Here is a 22,439-nt window from a genome sequence, read left to right as displayed (position 1 = left end):
CTGCTAATGTCCTCCCCAAACGCCATACTGCCCACCACCCATGGAATGCTTTCATTCGGAGACAATTTCATCCCAGATTTTACGTGTTTCCTCCACCATAGACATCCCAGTGTTTCTTACTCTCTCAATTGGTGTGGAATTTGTATGATCCTGCCCACTGCCTCTCCCTTAACCCTTTCCTACTCTTTTCAACTCTATTTGTGCAACAAAGAGAGCAGAACTAATCAGCAATGAAACATACTGGAGGAGTTTGGGGGATTGACTCCACATGATGGAAGTTGTAGTTCACCCCACATCAAGTCAGAGCACTGTGACCCCCACTGACAATGGACCTGGCACACAAAAGCCCCATGACGTAAGAAAAATGCTGGAGAAGTTTGAAGGGAAATCACCCTGTGATTTATAGACATTGTACGTACTGGGATTTATCGTTCACCTGCAATCAAAGAACACTATGAACCCCACCAACGATGGCCCTGGACCTAACTTGGCACACAGAACCACCATGACCAACTGATAATACTGGAGGGGCTTAGGGAAACTAACCTTCATTTCTGGAAGTTGTAGTTCACTTACATCCAGAGACACTGTGACCACCACCGATTAGAGATCTGGATCAAACTTGGTACACAGAACCCCTATGACCAACTGAACCTACTGGAGGGATTTGAAGGGACTGACCTACCATAGTGGAAGCTGTAGTTTATCCTGCAGCCAGAGATCACACTGAACCTCACCAATGACGCATCTAGAGCAAACTTGCCCAACGTGACAAACTTGAACTACTGATGGAGTTTCAGGGGGTTAACCTGGCATGATGTGAGTTGCAGTTTACCTACAACCTTATGCATTTTGTAAAAATTTAAAAAAATGACTTTTTTAAATAATTCGAGCAATGCAGGGTTCCAAAGCTAGTTATAATTTTTAGAAGATGAACCTTTGATTTAGTACTTCATTAACAACATAGTCTAGATTTACAAACAAGAATTTAAATAGTTTATAATAAATTTATTTATTTATTGTTATAATTGTTAAATATAAAGATTGTGTTTATTCTGATAGAGATTCTCTGGAATTTCTTTTATCCAAGTCAAAATGATAGTTGAAAACTCACTTTCTACCACCAGATGTCGCATCAGTACAGTAACTGCTAAAGGAATACTACACCATAAACTTGCTCAATATAAAATGGGAACTTTTCTTTTTGTCTACTTAGATGCCATTTTTTCCAACTTCGCTACAGCATATGAAATTTTGAAAAATATTTTTGAAAAATATTTTGCATTTACTAATCCTATGCAAATTCAGTCTGATTCCTTAGATGGTAGCATTAACAAAAGATTCCTTGCTGTCCTGAAGACAATAGAATTTGATCAAAAATAACCATTTTTACATCTAATTTTCACCTACCGTATAGCTAGAGCTTGTGTATACTGATCCATATATAAGACCTGCAATGTATCACTGAGTTACATGAATGTGATATATCCTGTTCTTAGTATCTTTTAAATAAGATTACAGAGTGTTTATTTGCATTTTAATTGGTCTCATTTTGTTGGGTTTCATCCCTGGACTACACAAGTCTCTTGTGTCATCAAGTCTCCAGTCCTCAATAAGTAGCTAGGCTTAGATATAGGATTAGAGTGGGGGATTTTTTTCCCCACATTCCTATGCATGCTTCTCCCAGAAGGGACTTTGTTTTTACTCTTCTTGCTTACCACTATCTTCTTGTTATTGGTTTTAATTGTTTTTAATCTATCACACATTTATGTTTTTAATTTATTGCATATTTATGTTTTTATATTGTTGTTATATTAATATTGCGGCATTGAATTGTTGCCAGTGTTAGCTGCTCTGAGTCCCCCCTCAGGGGTTGAGAAGGGTGGAGTAGAAATATTGTAAATAAAATAAATAAGTAATTCTCCCCCTTGGAAGATGTAACAATGGAATCTCTGTGAGGTATGAGGTAACTTCCTCTTTAAAGGTATTTTTATTGTCCTGGGTTTTGGCCATGTGGTCATTCTCCATTGCTCTCTCTCTTCTTTGTCTCCCTTCCAATGAGGACGCATTTTGCCTTTCTCCAGGTAAAATGTAACTGCATGGATATTTTGACTTATTATCCTTTTACCTTCCTTAGAATATGAGTTTTAGCAAGCTAGTGGGCTCCAAGACCTTTTCTATCCAAAATGTATTTCTTTTCTTGAATAAATATTTTGAACCTAAAGTTCTGTCTCTGCAATTCTGTACTATTCTGTTCAATGGAAGCTAATCCTGACTCATTACACAGAAGTTTTTGCTAGTTAAGAAGTTTGCTTCTATCGCTCTGCTATATTCATGGAGGAATCACCCCAAGTGAGGGTTATTTTTGAGCCTGACAGCTCGGATTCCCAACGTATTGAAATACATTTCATCTCAGCAAAAAGTGGTTTTGGGGTTTCTTTGTTTTTCAATATAAAGAACACATACTATGGACTCATAATTAAAAGAAAAGTAGCCATTCATTGTCTGAAGTAAAAGGATTTCTTATATATTTTTCACATCCTATGCAACAGGGCCTTTTGTAATATACATCCGCAAACAAGCTCAAATAAGAAATAATAAAACTTTATTTGTATTCCGCCCAATCTACCTGAGGGAACTCAGGGCGGATTCCAGCATAACAATGGCAAACATTCAATGCCTACATAAAACACATGATACTAACATAAAATCCCAGAAAACCCCAACATATAAAAGTAACATTAAAGCCTAACATCAAATTAAGACCTAACATCAGTAAATTAAACCTGACATCAATAAATTAAACTACACACAATCAGACAAAAATCTATAATAACGTAAGTCTAAACAAAACATCGACATTAGTATACAACAGCCAGCAAAGGTTCACAAAAAGGTATGGGTTGGTTGTGTGGTCAAATGAGGTCATTTCAAACAAGATAAACAAAATCCCTAAACATATTGCCTTTATATTTATACATTTTCAACCTTAAATTAAAATTGACCTGTACAAATTAAAACCATAATACACAAACACACATGCGAGTTAATAATTTGCTTTTAGATGTAGCTTATAACTGTTGTGTATGGATAACAAAATGCCTTGTTCAAGACTGCAAAACTAGATTGTAATTAGACACATATGAAATCATGCTAACTTTTGATTCAAACATCAGGTAAGCCCATGTAGAAAAAAATCATGATTTACCTATACATTCAGCTCTCCGCACTTGCAGATTTGACTTTTAACATGTCTCTGGGAATCCCTAGGTCCTCCAGTGTAATTCTATGACCAACTTTTGGTAGATGTTGACCACAGAGTTGTGGCAGAGAACTTAGGCATTACCAGAAAGGTATTTTCTCAGGTTAAAAAAATAATCAGGGTGAGAAAAGCGATATATAAATGCTGTAAATAAATAAATCATTTTTATTTGTGTTTTTTCACTTTATCAGGGATTCTGTGCCCTTAACCCCAGCAAATTTGAAGGGCTGGCTGTAGTACCTAAACATAGTTAGAATCTATGAAAATTAAAAATAAGTCAATTGTAATCAACTACATGACAGTTAACAACAACAACTAGCAAGATCACTGATTCTCACCATGACACATATTTAGCCTTACCTGCTTCTTTGCACAGTGCCGCCAGGTCTGCTCCTACATATCCATGGGTGCTCTCAGCCAATTGAACCAACTCTGTCTCCGTCAATGAATGAGAAACCTTATTAAGAAGCTTGTTGAAGATGTTTAGCCGGTTTTGTGCATTGGGGACACCAATTTCTATCTCCTTGTCAAAGCGGCCAGGTCTGCGCAGGGCTGGATCAAGAGCATGAGGACGATTCGTGGCTCCAAGTACCAAGAGTTGCCCTTCGTTGCCCTCCTAGAAGACCAATAAAAGACAGGCTTACTCTTTCAGGGACAGGGAATAAATGCAGTATGATAAAAAAAAATAGATGTACATTTAGATGTAGGAGATCCAGATATAAATCTAACATTTCCTAACACATTCATTCAATGTACAGTACTTCAAATCCCTTAGATTTATATCTTACATGGAGAGTAAATCTAGCTGAATAAGGTGGGGCTTATTTCTCAGTAAATAGCTAAATAATTGGAGGTTATTTACTTTAGAAGATAATTGTTATTAAAAGTGGAACAATTATACAGAACTTTGGCTACCGAAGAACATAAAAGAGATATTTGGATATAGGAACACAATGGCCAAGGTACAGTCCAGGAGTAGGTTCTTGTGGGGTTTTTTCGGGCTATAGAGCCATGTTCTAGAGGCATTTCTCCTGACGTTTCGCCTGCATCTATGGCAAGCATCCTCAGAGGTAGTGAGGATGCTTGCCATAGATGCAGGCGAAACGTCAGGAGAAATGCCTCTAGAACATGGCTCTATAGTCCGAAAAAACCCACAAGAACCTAGTGATTCCAGCCATGAAAGCCTTCGACAATACAAGTCCAGGAGTAGTCATTCCATCATCACTGTACTTTACTTACTGATCCAATGCCATCCATCAATGTCAATAAGGAAGCTACAATCCTTTTCTCGAATTCATTCTGTGCCCCTTCCCTCTTTGGACAGAGTGCATCAATTTCATCAATAAATATAATAGATGGTCGACTGGAAAAAAAGATAACAATTTTTTCTCAATACGAACACAAGTGCATAATACACACTGATCTCACTGACTCACTCTGGTACTGAAATTGTTATTGTGCTTCATTAGGTAAAACAATGTGCAATGTGCAATGAATACGATGAATATAGGAATGGAATTATAGACGACGAGTTGGATCACGATTCTAGTTACGAGACGCTATTGTGTTGTTATTGCCATTACTTGTATATTATGCTCTCATGGTTTTAAATGGTTTTAAATTGTTATTGCTATTTTGATATGACTCTTTTTGCTCTGTTGTGAACCGCGTTGAGTCGCCTACGGGCTGAGAAACTGCGGTATACAAGCAAAGTAAATAAATAAATAAATAAATAATAAACAATCAAAATATATAATTATCTAGAGAGAGAACCGAAGATCCGCACAGTTAAAGCAGTGGTATTCCCCATAGTAACCTATGGATGCGAGATTTTATCAGCCCTGGGCTATTGTGAGATGTAACATACAATAGGGCTGGGCTTTAGCACAGCAGGTTAAACCGCCTGCTGTAGAAAATCTTGCCCATCGAAAGGTTGGCAGTTCAAGCCTGGGTTGGGGTGAGCTCCAACCATCAGCCCAGCTTTGCCCACCTAGCAGATAGAAAACAGTGATGTGAGTAGATAAATAAGTACCGCTTTTAGCGGGGAGGTAATAAAAAGCGCCCATAAGAACATGCCGGCATCTACGGACAACAAAGTTCCTCCACATGGAAGATAGAGTGACAGCACCACCCCGTAGCCGGAGTCAAGCACAGCCTCCAGATGCCAGAGATGGAAATGATGGGAAAGCCTATACCTCTGTTTACGTATTGTCTGTCCGTGTTAACTGTATAACGGCACTGAATGTTTGCCATATATGTGCTGTGTAATCTTCCCTGAGTCTCCCAGAGGAGATAGAGTGAAATATAAATAAAGTATATTATTGGGTTGTAGTAGGTTTTTTCGGGCTAAGTATATTATCATCATCATCATCATCATCATCATCATCAATATAATCAATATTATAAGGATTGAACATCTAATGCAAGGGTGAGTAATTTTGAAAGTGATGTGAAATCAATATTTTTGAAGTTATGCAATGTGGGAAACTGCCAAGGTTTCTCCCCATCATGTGATTTGGACTGGTACTATATTTATACACAATGGTTAATCTCCTGTTTTTGTTTTTTTCCCTTTCTTTCCTGGATACATGTCTTACGGACTGGCATCGGTTCATGGAGCATTGCTTCAAACAGTATTGATCTAAGCCCAGGCATAACGTACTTGCTATAAACCTGTCCTATATCTACAACTGCTCAATTTTACAAGGATACACCAAGTATAAACAGGGAAAATAAAACATTTTCTATCTCTGCCTCATTCATAATTTTATAAACCTCCATAAAGACTTGATAGGACTTGAGAGTTTGCACTAGCATCTCATGATTCACGAACTGATTAAACTCTCTTTTTAAAAAACACAGCCATACCGTAGAGATGCTTCAGCAAATATTTGTCGTAGCCTGGCTTCACTCTCTCCATAAAACCTGCAACAAAATGAAAAAAATAAATTATTCGGCAATAAACCTCTGACTGTTTACAAGGTTACTGGCATCTTATCCATGCAATTCTCCACATGGGCACACATCCTTGATTACTTAATGATTGCACAAACTCTCTCATATAAACAGCTCATCAATCATTCCTTCACTTCTGTTTACAAATGTAAGTGACCAATTTCCAGCCAGGAGACAAAATTGCGCATTGCCCGGCTGAAATAAATGGAGCAGGCTTACTTACTTACTTGCTTATTATTTCTGGACCATTAATCGTGGTGACATGAGCTCCCACCTCATTGGCAACCGCTCTGGCGATCAGCGTCTTCCCTGTTCCTGGAGGGCCATAGAGCAGCACCCCCCTTGGAGGCGGGATTCCTTCGGAAAGTCAGGTACAAAGTCAGAATCAAACATTCACAATGACAACAACTTTTTGTATACAAGATAAACTTTTTGTGCATGGGCACGGCTTCTAAAACTAACAAGGTGATCAAGATGCCGCAACTACCACTGTAAGGATAATTTAAATGACCTTAATAAACACCATACACTGAACTGAAGATGATTTGATCTTGTTAGTATTTTCTGTAATGTGAAGACATATTCCAAATCCGTAATATTTCCAAAGATGTGCTACCATGACAATGCTTTTTATTAAATCTATTTCAAATAATGTGGTTTTCTTATAATATTACCATTACCATTTTTGTTTGCTACGGTTATGAATCATAATGTAAATATCTGATATGAAGGCACAAATACCCATTACATCAAAATTTGAATACTGGTGGGGTGGGGTGGGGTGAATTGATTTTTTCATTTGGGAATTGTAGTTGCTGGGATTTATATTTCACCTACAATCAAAGAGCATTTTGAATTCCACCAACAATGGAATTAAACCAAAATTAGCACAAAGAACTCCCATGACCAAAAGAAAATATTGGAAAGGTTTGGTATGCATTGACTGTGAGTTTTGGAATTGTAATTCACCTACATCCAAAAAGCACCGTGGACAATACATCTGGACCAAACTTGGCATAAATACTCAATATGTCCAAATGTGGAGTTTGGGGAAAATAGACCTTGACATTTGGAATAATTGCTGTGATTTATAGTTTACCTACAATCAAAGAGAATTCTGAATCTCACCAGCGATAGAATTCAGCCAAACTTCCCACACAGAACCCCCATGACCAACAGAAAATACTGTACTTTCTGATGGTCTTTGGTAAGCCCTCTGACACCTCCTCGCACCCCCCACCCCCAGGGGTCCAAATCCCCAGGTTGTGTAATGCTGGTTAATGAGCATCTCTGGTTACCAGATTTGGAATTATGGTACTTCTAATTACCAGATTAGGAACTTCAAGGGTGTTATCTTAATCAAAAGTCAAAGGGACCTTTCAGTGTTCAATGGGGTTTAAGTCTGAATAAGCATTCACAGAATCACACTATATCGCTGTAATCCTTTGCACTTTTACTGGGACATAATTTCTGTTTGACCCAACCTGATTTCTAACTATGGAGATGATTGTGCTGTCAAAGTTATATTTCCAAAACAACCCAGCCAGACTACAGCACTTCAAGGTGTAAAACTGATTTCAATATATAATGATCAAAGTTATATTTGAATTATCTCCTGTAATTAAGCAGATTGCTACAGGAAATTATGCATTAGGATCCACAAACAAAAGAATAAGTTTTCAAAAGCTTACTGATAGATGTATTTTATTAAAATGGCTTTATCCTGTTTTGTAAAACAACTCAACAAGTTTCGGCCATTATATCATAAGTCCAGGCATGGGCAAACTTCAGTCCTCCAGTTGGGCTTCAACTACCACAATTCCTAACATTCAGTAAGTTAAAATCCAAAACACCTGGAGGGCCGAAGTTTGCCCATGCCTGGATTAGCCACATTGCTCTTGGACAAAACAGGACAATCATTTTTTTAAAAAAAATTAAAGAGCAAAAAAAACATCAATAAGCACATGACACTTCATTTCTGCTTTTAATCAAACAGATTAAAATGATTAGCTTTCCCTAGATTGTGTCACCTTCTAATTGATGAAATCCTGAAAAGCAAATCACAATGTAAAAAATGTCTGCACACATGGCATTGCTTGCTTCACACTTTGCATGGCCTTTCTTCCCCACAGCATCCTCTGCTGGGGACTTTCAGCAAAGGCCTGGATCATAACCAGGGAATAGAAGGGAGATTTAATTGAGAAAAAGGACAGGCAGGTTTGGCTACACAGAACCGCCCAGCCTTCTCCTTGGTTCATGCAAAGCCTGACTGAATTCCATATTCTGTTTCAGGGCAAAGGGCTGTAAGTTCATCTGTATACAAATATACAATCATTAAGCTATTAAAGATAATTAGCATAATAGTTAAATGACAGAAAAACCATGTAGATAATATTGTCTTCAATAATTTAATAAAAGTGCGCTATGGCTTGAACTACACTGCTATATAATGCAGTTTGAGTCTGAATAATATAGTCAGTGTAGACCAGTGGTTCCCAACCTGTGGTCTGTGAACCACCAGTGGTCTGCAGACTCACTGTTACTACACAGTTGAAATAAGACACTAATCTTGCAAAACCCTCTTACATTGCCAAGGTTTATTAAATATGGTTTTCTGTGGGCGAGCAGATGGCGACCACGGGATGGCATACGTTTAGTATCGGAAACTAGAGCTGATATGGTCTATCCAATGCAATTTTCTGAACCAGCACGCCAAATAACAAACCAAATCTAAAGTTGACCCAAAACTGATCTGTAACCCTTTTGGTACTAATGTTGGAGAATGGTCCCTGGTCAAAGTAGTCCCTGGTCAAAAAAAGGTTGGGAACCACTGATGTAGACCCACATACTGCAATTTAATGGCTTTGGATTGCATTATGTAAGTCTATACTGATTATATAATGCCATTCCAAACTGTATTTTATGGCAATTTAGATCTAACCTATGACCCAAAGTTTATAAAATCATCAAGGTACTGGAACGTTGTTTTTAATTTATCCACATAGTGAAACAATTTCCTTATTCAGAGAATAACTACTTTGCATGATTAAGGACAGATTTGTCTGTCTCTGTTAAAGCTTGGCAACAGACACATTGTTTACAGAATTATGAACTCTACCTTGCTTGACTCTTCCTACTTGAATAACCAGCTAAACAAATTGAAAAATGGGTTGCTGTCAGTTTTCTGGGCTGTATGGCCATGTTCCAGAGGCATTCCCTCCTGATATTTTGCCCACATCTATGGAAGGCATCCTCAGAAAATTTCTGAGGATGCCTGCAATAGATGTGGGTGAAACATCAGGAGATAATGCTTCTGGAACATGCCTATACAGCCCGGAAAACTCCCAGCAACCCAGTGATTCCTGCCATGAAAGCCTTCAACAACACAAATTGGAAAATGTTCTTTTTGTGTGTGGATGTTGTCCAAACCAGGAATCTTTGACAAGCCAGAACTGCATACAAGGTTTGGTCCTGGTTTAAAAACTCCTGACCTCTAAAAGTCTCCGAAATCTTGACTTATCATTTTGTATGAACCCAGACCACAAATGAGAGAGAGAGGCAGGTAAAACCATACGCAGAAAACAAATTACATATAACAGGGCCTAAAATAAATATACTTTAAATTGACTTTATACTATTTCATGAATGTCAGTAACTCACAGATTAATTTCGTCTATATCGTACCATAACGCCTAAAGAGATCAGGTTGCTTCAGAGGAAGTTCAATAATTTCTCTTATACTTTTCAGCTGGTCACTGAGTCCACCTATTGAATCATAAGTAACTTTTGGTTCAAGATTGCATTCTTCTGTTACTTTGCTTCGAGGTTCAGTGAATGTGATCTTAGTCCTTGACGAGATGAAGTAAAATGTCTGAGACATTGAAGGTGTTCCTCTTTTATCATTCTGTAGTACTTCTTCACTTCCAAAACCTTTATCACTAACTTCACAGTGAGAAGTGGATGTTGAAGCACCATCACCAAACGAACTCTTTTCTGTTGAGTCAAAACTCAGTTCACCACATCCAAGGGCATCATTGGAAACATTAACTGATATGCTGTGATCTGCCTCCTTACATGGAGTACTGGTGGATGTCACTCCTTGACTATCCTCAATGAGGAGTTTGCCAAGCTGCGCAGATAAGTCAAAATCACTGGTATCAAAATTCTCCAGTGATGATTCCTCTGTGGGCTTAGAAATTGAGCTGTCTGGCATTTGCAGCAGAACGCCATCTGTTCCTTTCACTTCTGTAACTATCAAGTCACAAGACCTGCCATAAAAAGTGATTTGCAGGATATTTCCTGGTAATACAACTTTACCATCTACAATAAAAAAATAAGAAGCATTATTGCAATCGATATAACTTTTCAAGGAGTCCTGGTTAAAACAATAGTAAGACAATCTGCTCTATACTGGTGCCACACAGACAGATTGAATTGTAACTCTATAAATCCACCTCCAGCTCAAACCAGTGATCCTACTGGTGTATTCTGCAAGCTGGTCCAACACAACATAAGAACCCCAGTTTGGGGAAAGATGCATTAAACCTATGTTGAATGACTTAGAGCAAAACATCAGTAAACACAATACTCCAAGCAACTCAAAAGCCCAAAGAGGCATTAATTTTGTATCATAAATAAGATTGTCACATGTATAATAAATTTAGATAAGTACAATAACTGTTTTTTTCCAGAATTTGGCACCTTTGGGGCTGCAATACCACTACGGGTTAAATAGATGAGCTGCTAAGCTTGCTAACCTGAAGGTTGGCAGTTCAAATCGGTGTGACAGGGTGAGCTCCTGCTGTCGGCCACAGTTCCTGCCAACCTAGCATTTCAAAAACATGCAAATTTGAGTAGATCAATAGGTAACACCTCAGCAGGAAGGTAAAAGGGCACCCCATGAAATCATGTCGACTACGCGACCAGGAGCTGTCTACGGACAATGTAGACACTTGGTTTGGAAATGGAGATGAGCACCTCCCCCAGAGCCAATAACAAGTACTGCCTCCAGAGCAGGAGATGAAAGGGGAAGGCTTTGCCTTTGTCTGTGCATTTGTGTTTCATTGTGTGTTTCAAAGGCATTGAGTATTTGGCTATGTCTGTATATATGCTGGAATACCCTCTGAGTCCCCTCAGGGAGATAGGGCAGAATACAAATAAAGTTTTATTATTTATTTATTTATTTATTTATTTATTTTATTTACTTTGCTTGTATACTGCAGTTTCTCAGCCCGTAGGCGACTCAACGCGGTTCACATCAAGAGCAAAAGTCAGTCCAACAACATACAATATTAAAACCATTAACAGTATAAAATACAAACTAATGACATCTCAATAACAACACATTAATGTCTCGTAACTAAAATCGTGATCCAATATATTATTATTACTTTCTACCAAATCTATTATTATTATTACACCTTACCAAAGTGGTTGGCAAGGTGTAAACCCCAACCACTATCTCAAAGGAATAATAGATATTTTAGGTTCAACTAAACCCACAAGACCCACAGCCAAACCTAAAAACCTACTCCCAGCCCGGAATATAAATGCAATTGTCTGGCATTGTTTTGCTAGAATGCAGCAGGACAGGAAAGCCACTGTAGCTGATGCAGGTATATTTAGAAGGCCGGAGTAATATATTACTGTTGTTGTTGTTCTTGTTGTTATTTGTAGATCTGGAAACTGTCCTTTTTAAGAATTTGGCCACCCATCTTTAATACCATTTCATAACTTTGCCAATATAAAACAAGATAAATAGAAATATACAAATTTACCATTGTTCTGTTATAAAGTTTTAAATCTCATCTTCTTCTCAAACTTCAATATAAACCACAGTTTAAATGCAAACTATGAGAAGAGCCCTGGAATCCCATCCCTTACCTACACAAGCTGAGAAATGGAAGGCAGAGGCAAATATTGTCAACATTTGTAAATCTAAACAGAGAACTGAACACATTGAATATCACTGGATGTAAATTTTTTCCCTCCTTTTTTGTGAATGGGAGGAAATTGGGAGCATGTGGATCACAAAGAAACAAGTAAATGAAACTCCATACCTAGATTACGCAGAAAACTAGCGAAGAGCTCATCTGCATTAAGACAGCCATCTTTAACCCTGCAAAAGTTGAGAAAAATCAGAATAATTCATTGAACTATAATGTTCACATAAAACATTTTAATGACCTCAAACCAGCATTAACAATTCTAATTTTATTTCAAGAATAATCAGATACCATCTAATGTAAAATAGGTTGCTTCTATTTACAAACTTTAAATATTTACATATAACCTACTGCTTTCCCTTTGATAGAATGTAGCAATGCTGAGCTTAAGCATATTTAGGACAAACTTCTCACTGTTTGGTTACATTGAATGGAGTCGGTAATGTAGCATTGCAAGAAAAGAGACCAAAACCTAGTCTTAGGATAAAAATCATATTCCAATGCATCATTTTCAACTCCATGCCTCCCTTCCACCAATTGTGTGGATTGCAAATTAAATTGTGATGATCACACTGTGACCAGCAGAGGGTGCTCCAAACTTAGCAACTTCTAGTATGTTTGACATCCTTTGCTTTTAAAGAATATGGGCCCTTCCACACTGCCATATAAACCAGAATATCAAGGCAGATAATCCACAATATTGCTCATTGGAGGGAAGGATAGTAGAGGCCAAGATGAAGTACTTTGGCCACATCATGAGAAGAAAGGAAAGCTTAGAGAAGACAATTATGCTGGGGAAAATGGAAGGGAAAAAGGAAGAGGGGCTAACCAAGGGCAAAATGGATGGTTGGTATCCTTGAAGTGACTGGATTGGCCTTGAAGGAGCTGGGGGTTGTGACGGCCGACAGGGAGCTCTGGCATGTGCTGGTCCATGACGTCACGAAGAGTCGGAAATGACTGAACGAATGAACAACAAACAATCCACAATATCTGCTTTGAACTCGATTATCTGAGGCCCCTTCCACACAGCTGAATAATTCACTTTCAGCTTCTTCTGTGTGATATTCTGGGTTATATGGCTGTGTGGAAGGGCCCTGAGTCCACACTGACATATAATCCAATTCAATGTGGATTTTATACAGCTGTGTGGAAAGGAGTCTCTTAACAGGTCTGAACATACTAAAGGTACATTTTAATCCAGCCTATTATTCAATGTGATCCAGGGCCCTTCAACACAGCCATATAACCCAGAATATCAAGACAGAATAACCCACAATATCTGCTTTCAGATGAGTTATCTGAGTTCACACTACCAAATATATTCCAGTTCAAAGCAGATAATGTGGGATTTTATTCAGCTGTGTGGAAGGGACCTCAGTGCCAATGCACACTTCCCAACTATATACATACAACTCTCTGGCTGGAAATTTTAAATGCCCTTCTCTAAACTACAAATCCCAATGCACAGAAGCATTGTATTTAAAGTGACAAGGCAACGATACTCTCATGATTTCAGCTGTTTGACTGAGTCTGTTATGCCTCAGCAAGACAACAGATTCACTATTACCAAAGTAGAACAATACCAAGCATATATTTCACAGCTTGTACACGATACAATAAGCAAAAATCTGCAATAAACATGATTATGTTGTGTTCACAATACTAATTATATACTTTTGAAGAAGTAATGATATTAATTATAAAGAGCTTCTGTTTCCTTCCTTATTTCAGCTGTTCTACTGAGTCTGTTATGCCTCAGACCAGACAATTTATTCTGTCACATTGTGAAAAGTAACTTCTGATGGGATACTTTTTGCCCTTATAAAATGACATATAGAATCTAGGGTTTAAGGGGAATAGGCCTTGTTCAATAACCTAGAGACTTTTCAGTGTTGTTTAATGGTTTATGTTGTGAACTGATTTTAATTTTGAAATAGTTTACCAGCTTTTAGACTTTTGCATGCTGTGAACTTTTAACTGTTGTAAATCTCCTTGAATCCAAAACTGGCATAATAATGATGGTGATGGTGATGTGTTAAAAGAGATGGCCCATAAAATAAAATAAAAACTTGTGTGGATGTTATAGGATTTGCAGATGAAAAACAGTCTGAAACCTGATCATAGGTGATCTTAAGAACAGACAAGTATCTTGAGCTCCAAAGATTTCTTGGGAAGGCATCCCACTGGAGCACTGCAGCACACCAAAATACCAGGGAGTCACTCTGGACCATGCTCTCACTGCTTGAATATCAAGCAGTAAGGGGATGCTAGGCATAATATTGTACGAAAGCTGACTGGCACAACCTGGGGATCACAACCAGACACAGTCAAGGCATCTGCCCTTGCACTTTGCTACTCTGCTGCTGAATACACATGCCCAGTGTGGAATGCATCTCATCGTTATAAAACAACAAAAATGGCTCTTAATGAGAAATGCCACTTTATCACAGGATGTCTACACCCTACACTACCAATTGACATCTGTCGAGAAGCAGTAGCCAAAGATTAGAAAACATACTACCAAAATTAATAAAAACAGACCAATACGGATTTGTTAAAGGCAGATTTATCGGGCATCCAATTAGAAATATATTGAATATAATTGAACACAAGCAAAAAAAGAAACTGGCTCTCTTAAAATTGGACATACATAAGGCATTTGATTCCATAAATCATGAATTTTTGTGGGAGGTTATGAAGAAATTTGGAGTAGGCGATCTATTTCTTAATGCAACTAAAGAACTATACAGAAAAGGAACAGCTACAGTCAGAATAAATGAGGGCACATCAGGGGAATTCCCAATCCAGAGGGGAGTAAGACAAGGCTGTCCCCTATCACCATTGCTTTTTGTTTTAGGAATGGAGGTATTAGCAGATAGAATAAGAAACAGTGCAAGGATTGAGGGGTGTAAATTTGGGCGGGGACTGGAGGTTAAATTGAATCTTTTTGCGGATGACCTTATGCTGGTACTATCCAATCCCCTAGAAGGAATAAGGGAGCTAAAAATTATACTAAGTGATTACGAGAAAAATACAGGATTGAGGGTTAATATAAAAAAATCAGAAATTATGTACTTCAAAGTAGATAAAGCAGAAAAAGTGGAAATAGATAGAATAACTGAAATTGGCATGGGGAAAGGAAAAATAAAATACTTGGGAGTAACAATACAAAAAAACATAGATAAGATGAAGAAGAGTAACTATAAAGAGGCGTGGAAAAAAGTTCTTAAGACCATGAAAAGATGGAAGGAAAAAAATTTGAATATTTTCAGGAAAATAAGAGCAGCAAAAATGTTCTTAATTCCAAAATTAATGTATTTGTTTCAGGTTCTCCCACTAGAAATTAATCCAAGACAAATAAAAACTTGGGATAGGACTATCAGAGAATGGATTTTGAGCGAAAAGAAACCTAGAATCTCAAACAAAGTATACTATATGCACCAGGAAGAATTAGGGTGGGGATTACCAAACTTGGAATTATATTACGAAGCTTTCCAATTAAAGTCATTAATAGAAAATAGTGTAGAGAGAGAAGAAAAATGGTGCAGAATAGAAGATGCAGTAAACAATGGAGAAGGAAAATTTGGGATTTTTACAGAAAATTTAGAGGCTTCAATTAAAAAAACAAGAGGTCCTAGAAGATTAGCATTAAAAATATGGAAAAAATGGAAACCAATTTGGATGCCTAATATAGTAAAGTGGACACCACTAGAAAGTTTATATGGAAAAGAGTTTGGCCCTATATGGTGGGAAGATTTGAAAGATAAAGGCTACTACTGTATTAAAGATATGTATGATATAAATGGTCAACTGATTCCCATGGACAGGATAATAGAAAAAATGGGAAATAAAAACTGGATAAAAGTACTAGGCCTATATAACAAACTTAAACAGGGGAAATATGGAGAATGTTTAGGCAAGGAAAGTGCGCTTGAAAATATATTTAAGAAAGGACAGAAGACAATGAAAGGTTTAGTAGGAGAATTATACAAATCAATGATAAAGGACGAGGAATACGTAGTCAGAACATTACAAAATAAGTGGCAGAAGGAGGGGACTCTCACAAAACAAACTATTGAGGAATTAAAGAAAGGGATAAATAAAATCAAAATGGAAAAATATAAAGAATTAGAAAGGAAATTTATCTGGAAATGGTACAGGACACCAGCTCAATTAGCAAATATGGGAACAGGATTAAGTCCAATGTGTTGGCACTGTAAAGCAGAGAAAGGCTGGTATGCACATATGTGGTGGGACTGTTTAAATGCAAAAACGTTTTGGAATAAGGTAACTAGAAAAATTGGGAAACTTTTCAAAATAACAATACAAGCCAATATGGAATTTATGTTAATGGCAATTACAGGGAATAAAAATATTGATGCGAAGAACCAAAACTTATTTAAAGCAATGATTTTAGCAGGTAAGGCAGTAATAGCCTGGGGGTGGAGAGATGAAAAAAAATGGAATTTGGAAAATTGGAATAATTATTTATTTGAACAAGTTCAATCAGATATTATTGAATGTATAACCCAAGAAGACTCACAGGAGGATAAAACAGAAGAAATTAAAGAGAAATGGGCAACATATATGAAATGGGTAGAAGAAGGTGAAGCCAGCATAGAAATTGTACAAAGATTGCAAAAGTTGTGTGCGTGGTTAAAAATAAAGATATAGAGAGAAATGTGGTGGGAGGGGTAGGAAAGGGGGGTGGGAGGAGGGGGAGGAAAAAAAAAAAGAAAGAAGAAAATAATAATAATAAAAATGTAATATGAATAAACTTGTAAAGAATGCGAATAGATAATATTGAAATAAGTCACTATAATGTATGCCTACAATAGACAAGTATTATCTGTTCAAATATGTTATTATTTTTCTTTCTCAATAAAAAAAAAAAAAAAAAAAAAAAAAAAAAAAAAAAAAAAAAAAGAGAAGCAGTAGCCAATAATGAAAGGACCAAGGCAGTGACATCTCCGGCACATGCTCTGTTCGGATGTCAGACATCAAGCCAATGCCTTAAATCAAGAAATAGCTTTCTAAGATCTACAGAAAACATCCCAGCAAACGAGAGTCCAAAAGTGGCAAGTTAAAACCTAGAACCTCAATCAGTGGCTGATACCGGATGACAGACTTCCTCCTGGACACTCAGAAGGCTGGGCAACTTGGAAGGCACTGAACTGACTGAGCTCTGGCGCTATGAGATGCAGAGCCAACCTTAAGAAATGGGGCTACAAAGTGGAGTCCATGACATGCAAGTGTGAAGAAGCATAAACCACAGACCACTTACTACAATGCAGTCTGAGCCCTGCCACATGCGCAGTGGAGGACCTTCTTACAGTGACACCAGAGGCACTCCAAGTGGCCAGGTTCTGGTCAAAGGAAATTTAGCATAATGCCAAGTTTTTAAGTTTGTTTGTGTTTTTTTAATACAGTATAACTGTATTCTCAATTTGCTTCTGACACGATAAATAAATAGGCGATGCACAAAAATAAGAATATCAACATACTTGCGTTTTACAACTATTTCCTCCGCTTGCAGCAAGGCACCAGTCACAGGCTGAACCATGACTGCATCACCAGGCACTACTTTCAGATTCTTCTGTGTGATTTCACTTAAACCAATTGTTCCACCGGAAAATCCTGGAACAGGCCACGCGGTACAGACCTAGGATCAGGCAAGCATACATAACTGACAATGAACAAATCTTAAATCCCTCTTTCCTTGGGTAAAAAAAAAATCACATTATGAATCAAGGCCTTGTACAAATTTGGTTTTGCTGAGTTTCATTAAAATTGTGGACCCCTAGTTTGAAGAAAAGAAAACATCCAGATAGCTTTCAAAGCAAGTAGGAGCACTGTCGACATACAGTTCACATATCATACCAAACCACTAAATGACATGCCAAATATCTACATTTTCATCCATGAGAGCCAATCCATGCAGGGTTTTTGACAGTTCCCATGACACATGCTTCTCATAGTTTTCTACCCAATGCATGCTTAGGCTCTGATCTAAGAACACTCCTTGTTATGTTATGTACTTTAGGTATCTTCCAACTTGTGGCGACCTGAAGGCAAATACATCATGGGATGTACTTGGAAAGATTTGTTCAGACATGGTCTGCCTTTGACCTCCTCTAAGGCAGAGAGAGTGCGACTTGTTCAAGAACCACTACACTATTCTGGTTTATAAGAACCCACATGATAACATTGCTTGTTTAAAACAGGGCTTTTTTAACTTTTTCCACTCATGACCCCTTTCCACCCAAAATCTTTTTACGTGACCCCCAGTTAGATAGATATATAAAGAGGTATAATAAGCAAACCTTTACTACTAATAATAAACAGCATTTCCAAGGACTGCCAAGCAGGATATTTTTCCTTTTTGTTGAGTACAGCTGAAGCATTTTCTGCAGTGTCTACTATAAAAGTCCTGTATGGCAAAATTTTGTTGATTGTTGGGATGTATCGAACAAAAAAAATGGGAAAACGTCTATTATAAACACTGAATGCTGTTGGTGATAGATTTGCACAAATGGTTGGTGTTTTCAAACCATTTTACTGTCGTCAATTTTTTTGTGGCTCCAACATTGAGCTAAGAGTCGGGACCCACCATTTAAGAAGTGGTTTTAAACAATGGCCCAACAGGCCAGAATATTTCTGAGCTGGACAACTATGGCCCTCCAGATATTGTTGGACTTCAACTCCCATAACCTCTCCCTAATGGGTTGCTAAGTAAAGGTAAACATTTCCCCTGAAATTAAGTATAGCCATGTCCAACTCAGGGGGGTGGTGATCATCTCCATTTCTAAGTCAGCCATCATTGTCCACAGATGGCTCCAAAATTGTGTGGCCAGCATGACTGCATGGTGCGCTGTTACATTCCTGCAGAAGTGGTACCTATTGATCTACTCACCTTTCCATGCTTTTGAATGGCTAGGTTGGTAGAAGCTGGGGCTAACAGCGGTAGCTCAGCCCATTCCCCAGATTCAAACCACCGACCTTTCAGTCAACAAGTTCAGCAGATCAGCGGTTTAACCCACTGAGCCACCAGGGTAAAATGGGTTGCTAGTAGACCAAAAAAAGATCTAGAAGGTCACAATGGATAAAACATTTACTCCACTACATAGAAATCCCACTAATGTGCTTCGTAAGGCCAAAAACATCAGGTCTGAATTTCCTTTAGCTGATCCAACAAGAATGCAGTAGATCCAGGTCCAACACTATGGGTGCATCTACACTGTAGAATTACAGCAGTTTGAGGCCACTTTAACTGCCATGGTTCAAAGCTATGGAATACTAGGATTTATAGTTCAATGAGGCACCCAAACTCTTTGGCAGAAAAGGCTAAAGCTGCCATGGCACTTAAAGTGATCTCAAACTGCATTACTTTGACAATGTAGATGTCCCACTTGCTCAAGGACTCTCCAATTGTCTAGACGTGGGTCCTAATTTTTTTTGGGGGGGGGGGTGCAAGGCAAAATCTCTCTAAAGCCCCATCTACACTGACTATTCAATGCAGTTTCAAACCTGGTATAGAATAAAGTGTTTTCGCAGTGCAAATGATTACATAGGAAACAATGCAACCAATTTGAGGCCTGGATGGTGATTACACAAACCACAGAGCACTCATGCACATTGAGGGTTTTCTTTTGTGTGGTGTTGTGGGAGTTTGTTGTCTGGCCGCTGCAGTTTGAAGCTAACTTCGAACTGTGTTAAATTATCAGTATAGATGGGACATTAGTTCCTGCCCTGGAATGAGTTCCACTGAAAAAACGTCATAGGATCCCACCAAACTGTTCATCTACCTCTTGTTGTCCATTAGCGCTGGTCAGCAAAACTGGCCGCCCAATGCAGATATTTGCTGTCTTCATGTTGCTGAGTGCCAGCTGCACAAAAGATCTTCTGAATGCTTCCGGGACTTTATCATCCGCTAAAATTAAGAAAAGGATATTATTTAAAATGTACATATGCTAATTCTTATTTATTTATTTATTTATTTATTTGCAGTATTTATATTCCGCCCTTCTCACTCTGCAGGGGATTCAGGGCAGATTACAATACACATATACATAGAAAACATTCAATGTCACAGACATACAACATATATAGACAGACACACAGAGGCAATTTAACATTCCAGCTTTCCAGCTTCATGAAGGTATGCTCAATTCCAGCCACAGGGGGAGCTGCCGCTTCACCATCCACTTATGACATCAAGTCCCTTAATGGAGTACTTCCTCATTCTTACGCATGTTGCTGGAAGGTTTTATGGTGTCATAAATTAGTTAAATTAACCTCCCCGCAAAGTGGTACCTAAATTTCCTACTTGACAGGTGCAACTGTCTTTTGGGCTGCATAGGTCAACAGCAAGCTAGACTATTAATGGTAGGGAGCTTACTCCGACCCAGGCTGGCTTCGAACTCATGACCTCTCAGTCAGTAGTGGTTTAATGCAGCTGGCTACTAACTAGCTGCACCACAGCCCAGTCTCAATATCCATAACATTTGGCATCCAATGTTATGGATATAGCAATAATTCAAGAATGCCTTTATTGTATTGTTGAAGGCTTTCATGGCCAGAATCACTGGGTTGTTGTAGGTTTTTTCAGGCTATATGGCCATGTTCTAGAGACATTCTCTCCTGATGTTTCGCCTGCATCTATGGCAAGGATCCTCAGAGGTAGTGAGCATGCTTAGAGGTAGCATCCTCATTACCTCTGAGGATGCTTGCCATAAATGCAGGCGAAACGTCAGGAGAAAATGCCTCTAGAACATAGCCATATAGCCCGAAAAAACCTACAACAACCCAATGCCTTTGTTGCTTCCCTAATGTTCAATCCTATGCTGCACTAATGGAGCAGCAGAGAGACTATGGGTGCATCTACACCAGGGATCCCCAAACTTTTTAAACAGAGGGCCAGGTCACAGTCCCTCAAACTGTTGTAGGGCCAGATTATAATTTGAAAAACACATGAATGAATTCCTATGGACACTGCACATATCTTATTTGTAGTGCAAAAACACTTTAAAACAATACAACAATTAAAATGAATAACAATTTTAACAAATATAAACTTATTAGTATTTCAGTGGAAAGTTTGGGCCTGCTTTTGGCTGATGAGATAGAATTGTTGCTGTTGTTGTATGCTTTCAAGTCATTTCAGACTTAGGTTGACCCTGAGCGAGGGCCGGGTAAATGACCTTGGAGGGCCGTATCTGGCCCTCGGGCCTTAGTTTGAGGACCCCTGATCTACACTGTAGAATTAATGCAGTTTGGCACCACTTCAGCTGCCATGGCTCAATACTATGGAAGCATGGGATTTGTTGAAGGCTGAAGACCTTGTAAAGCAGTAACCTGAGCCATGGCGTTTAAAGTGGTGTCAAACAGCATCAAATTTACAGTGCAGATGCATCCAGAGAAACTCTTGACGTTTGAGCTCCAACAACAACAAACTCATTGCAAACTTTCTCCTACCCTGGACATTATTGCACAGACAAGAATCAACCGGGGCCAGCTAACACCTCCCAACAAAGGATCTCCAGGCAGCAACCAGCCAGGGTTTGAAGCTGCAAGGCTATTCAATGCTAATCAAGCTGGCCAATTGCAGCACTCAGACTTGTCTCAAACAGTCAAGAGTTCTTTCTCCCACCCTGGACCTTCCACAGATATATAAACCCAATTTTCCTAGTTTCCAACAGACTTCACAACCTCTGAGGATGCCTGCCATAGATGCAGGCGAAGCGTCAGGAGAGAATGCTACTGGAACATGGCCAATACAGCCCGGAAAACTCACAGCAACCCCATTGCAAGCTCCTTACTTTTTTCCAAGAAGTCTGCAGCGGTGAAATGCAAGGCGGAGGAGGCATTTCTCTCGGGAGGAGGGCGCCCTTTGCTTTTCCTTTTGGAAGAAGAGGAGGAAGACATAGCGCTGGGCACGCGCGCCTGGCTCCCACCCACGAGCTCCTCTCTCCTTCCTCTTGGGAGTCTCAATTCAATACTGTGATTCAGTCCTGCTTCACCCCGCAACCGACACTTCCGGCTCCTATTGGAAGCAAAATAGAGAGGGCTCAGGGTTTAAAACCCCAAACAACACTATTACAACGGACTATTCTACTTTTAAGAGGAGATGGAAATCATGCGAAAGGTCCGAATTTAGTTTAATTCTAGTTTAGGATTAGTATTATCAGAACTAGGCATCGGTTTGATGCCGGAGGTTTGAGTCGGACACCTTTGTTACCTTTCCTCTTGGTACTAAGTCTATGTCGCTCAAAGTACCG

The 22,439-nt window shown here is 38.6% G+C and overlaps 1 protein-coding gene across 1 annotated transcript in view; it reads right to left on the bottom strand.

Annotated features, from left to right (window-relative positions):
- AFG2A (AFG2 AAA ATPase homolog A) overlaps positions 1 to 22,170 on the bottom strand; it is a 202,782-nt gene extending 180,612 nt beyond the window's left edge. The window contains exons 1-9 of the mRNA XM_060778966.2: positions 21,981 to 22,170; positions 19,968 to 20,092; positions 17,667 to 17,824; positions 12,277 to 12,335; positions 9,902 to 10,537; positions 6,445 to 6,574; positions 6,131 to 6,187; positions 4,502 to 4,625; positions 3,623 to 3,878 (exon numbers count right to left, since the gene is read on the bottom strand). Coding sequence (XP_060634949.2) covers positions 3,623 to 3,878; positions 4,502 to 4,625; positions 6,131 to 6,187; positions 6,445 to 6,574; positions 9,902 to 10,537; positions 12,277 to 12,335; positions 17,667 to 17,824; positions 19,968 to 20,092; positions 21,981 to 22,086 — 1,651 coding nt within the window. The 5' untranslated portion in view covers positions 22,087 to 22,170. The remainder of the gene's footprint in view (positions 1 to 3,622; positions 3,879 to 4,501; positions 4,626 to 6,130; positions 6,188 to 6,444; positions 6,575 to 9,901; positions 10,538 to 12,276; positions 12,336 to 17,666; positions 17,825 to 19,967; positions 20,093 to 21,980) is intronic.
- Between the last annotated feature and the right edge of the window lie 269 nt (positions 22,171 to 22,439).

Source organism: Anolis sagrei, chromosome 5, assembly GCF_037176765.1.
Source record: "Anolis sagrei isolate rAnoSag1 chromosome 5, rAnoSag1.mat, whole genome shotgun sequence".
Lineage (NCBI taxonomy): Eukaryota > Metazoa > Chordata > Lepidosauria > Squamata > Dactyloidae > Anolis > Anolis sagrei.
This window is presented reverse-complemented; position numbering and strand designations above follow the sequence as displayed.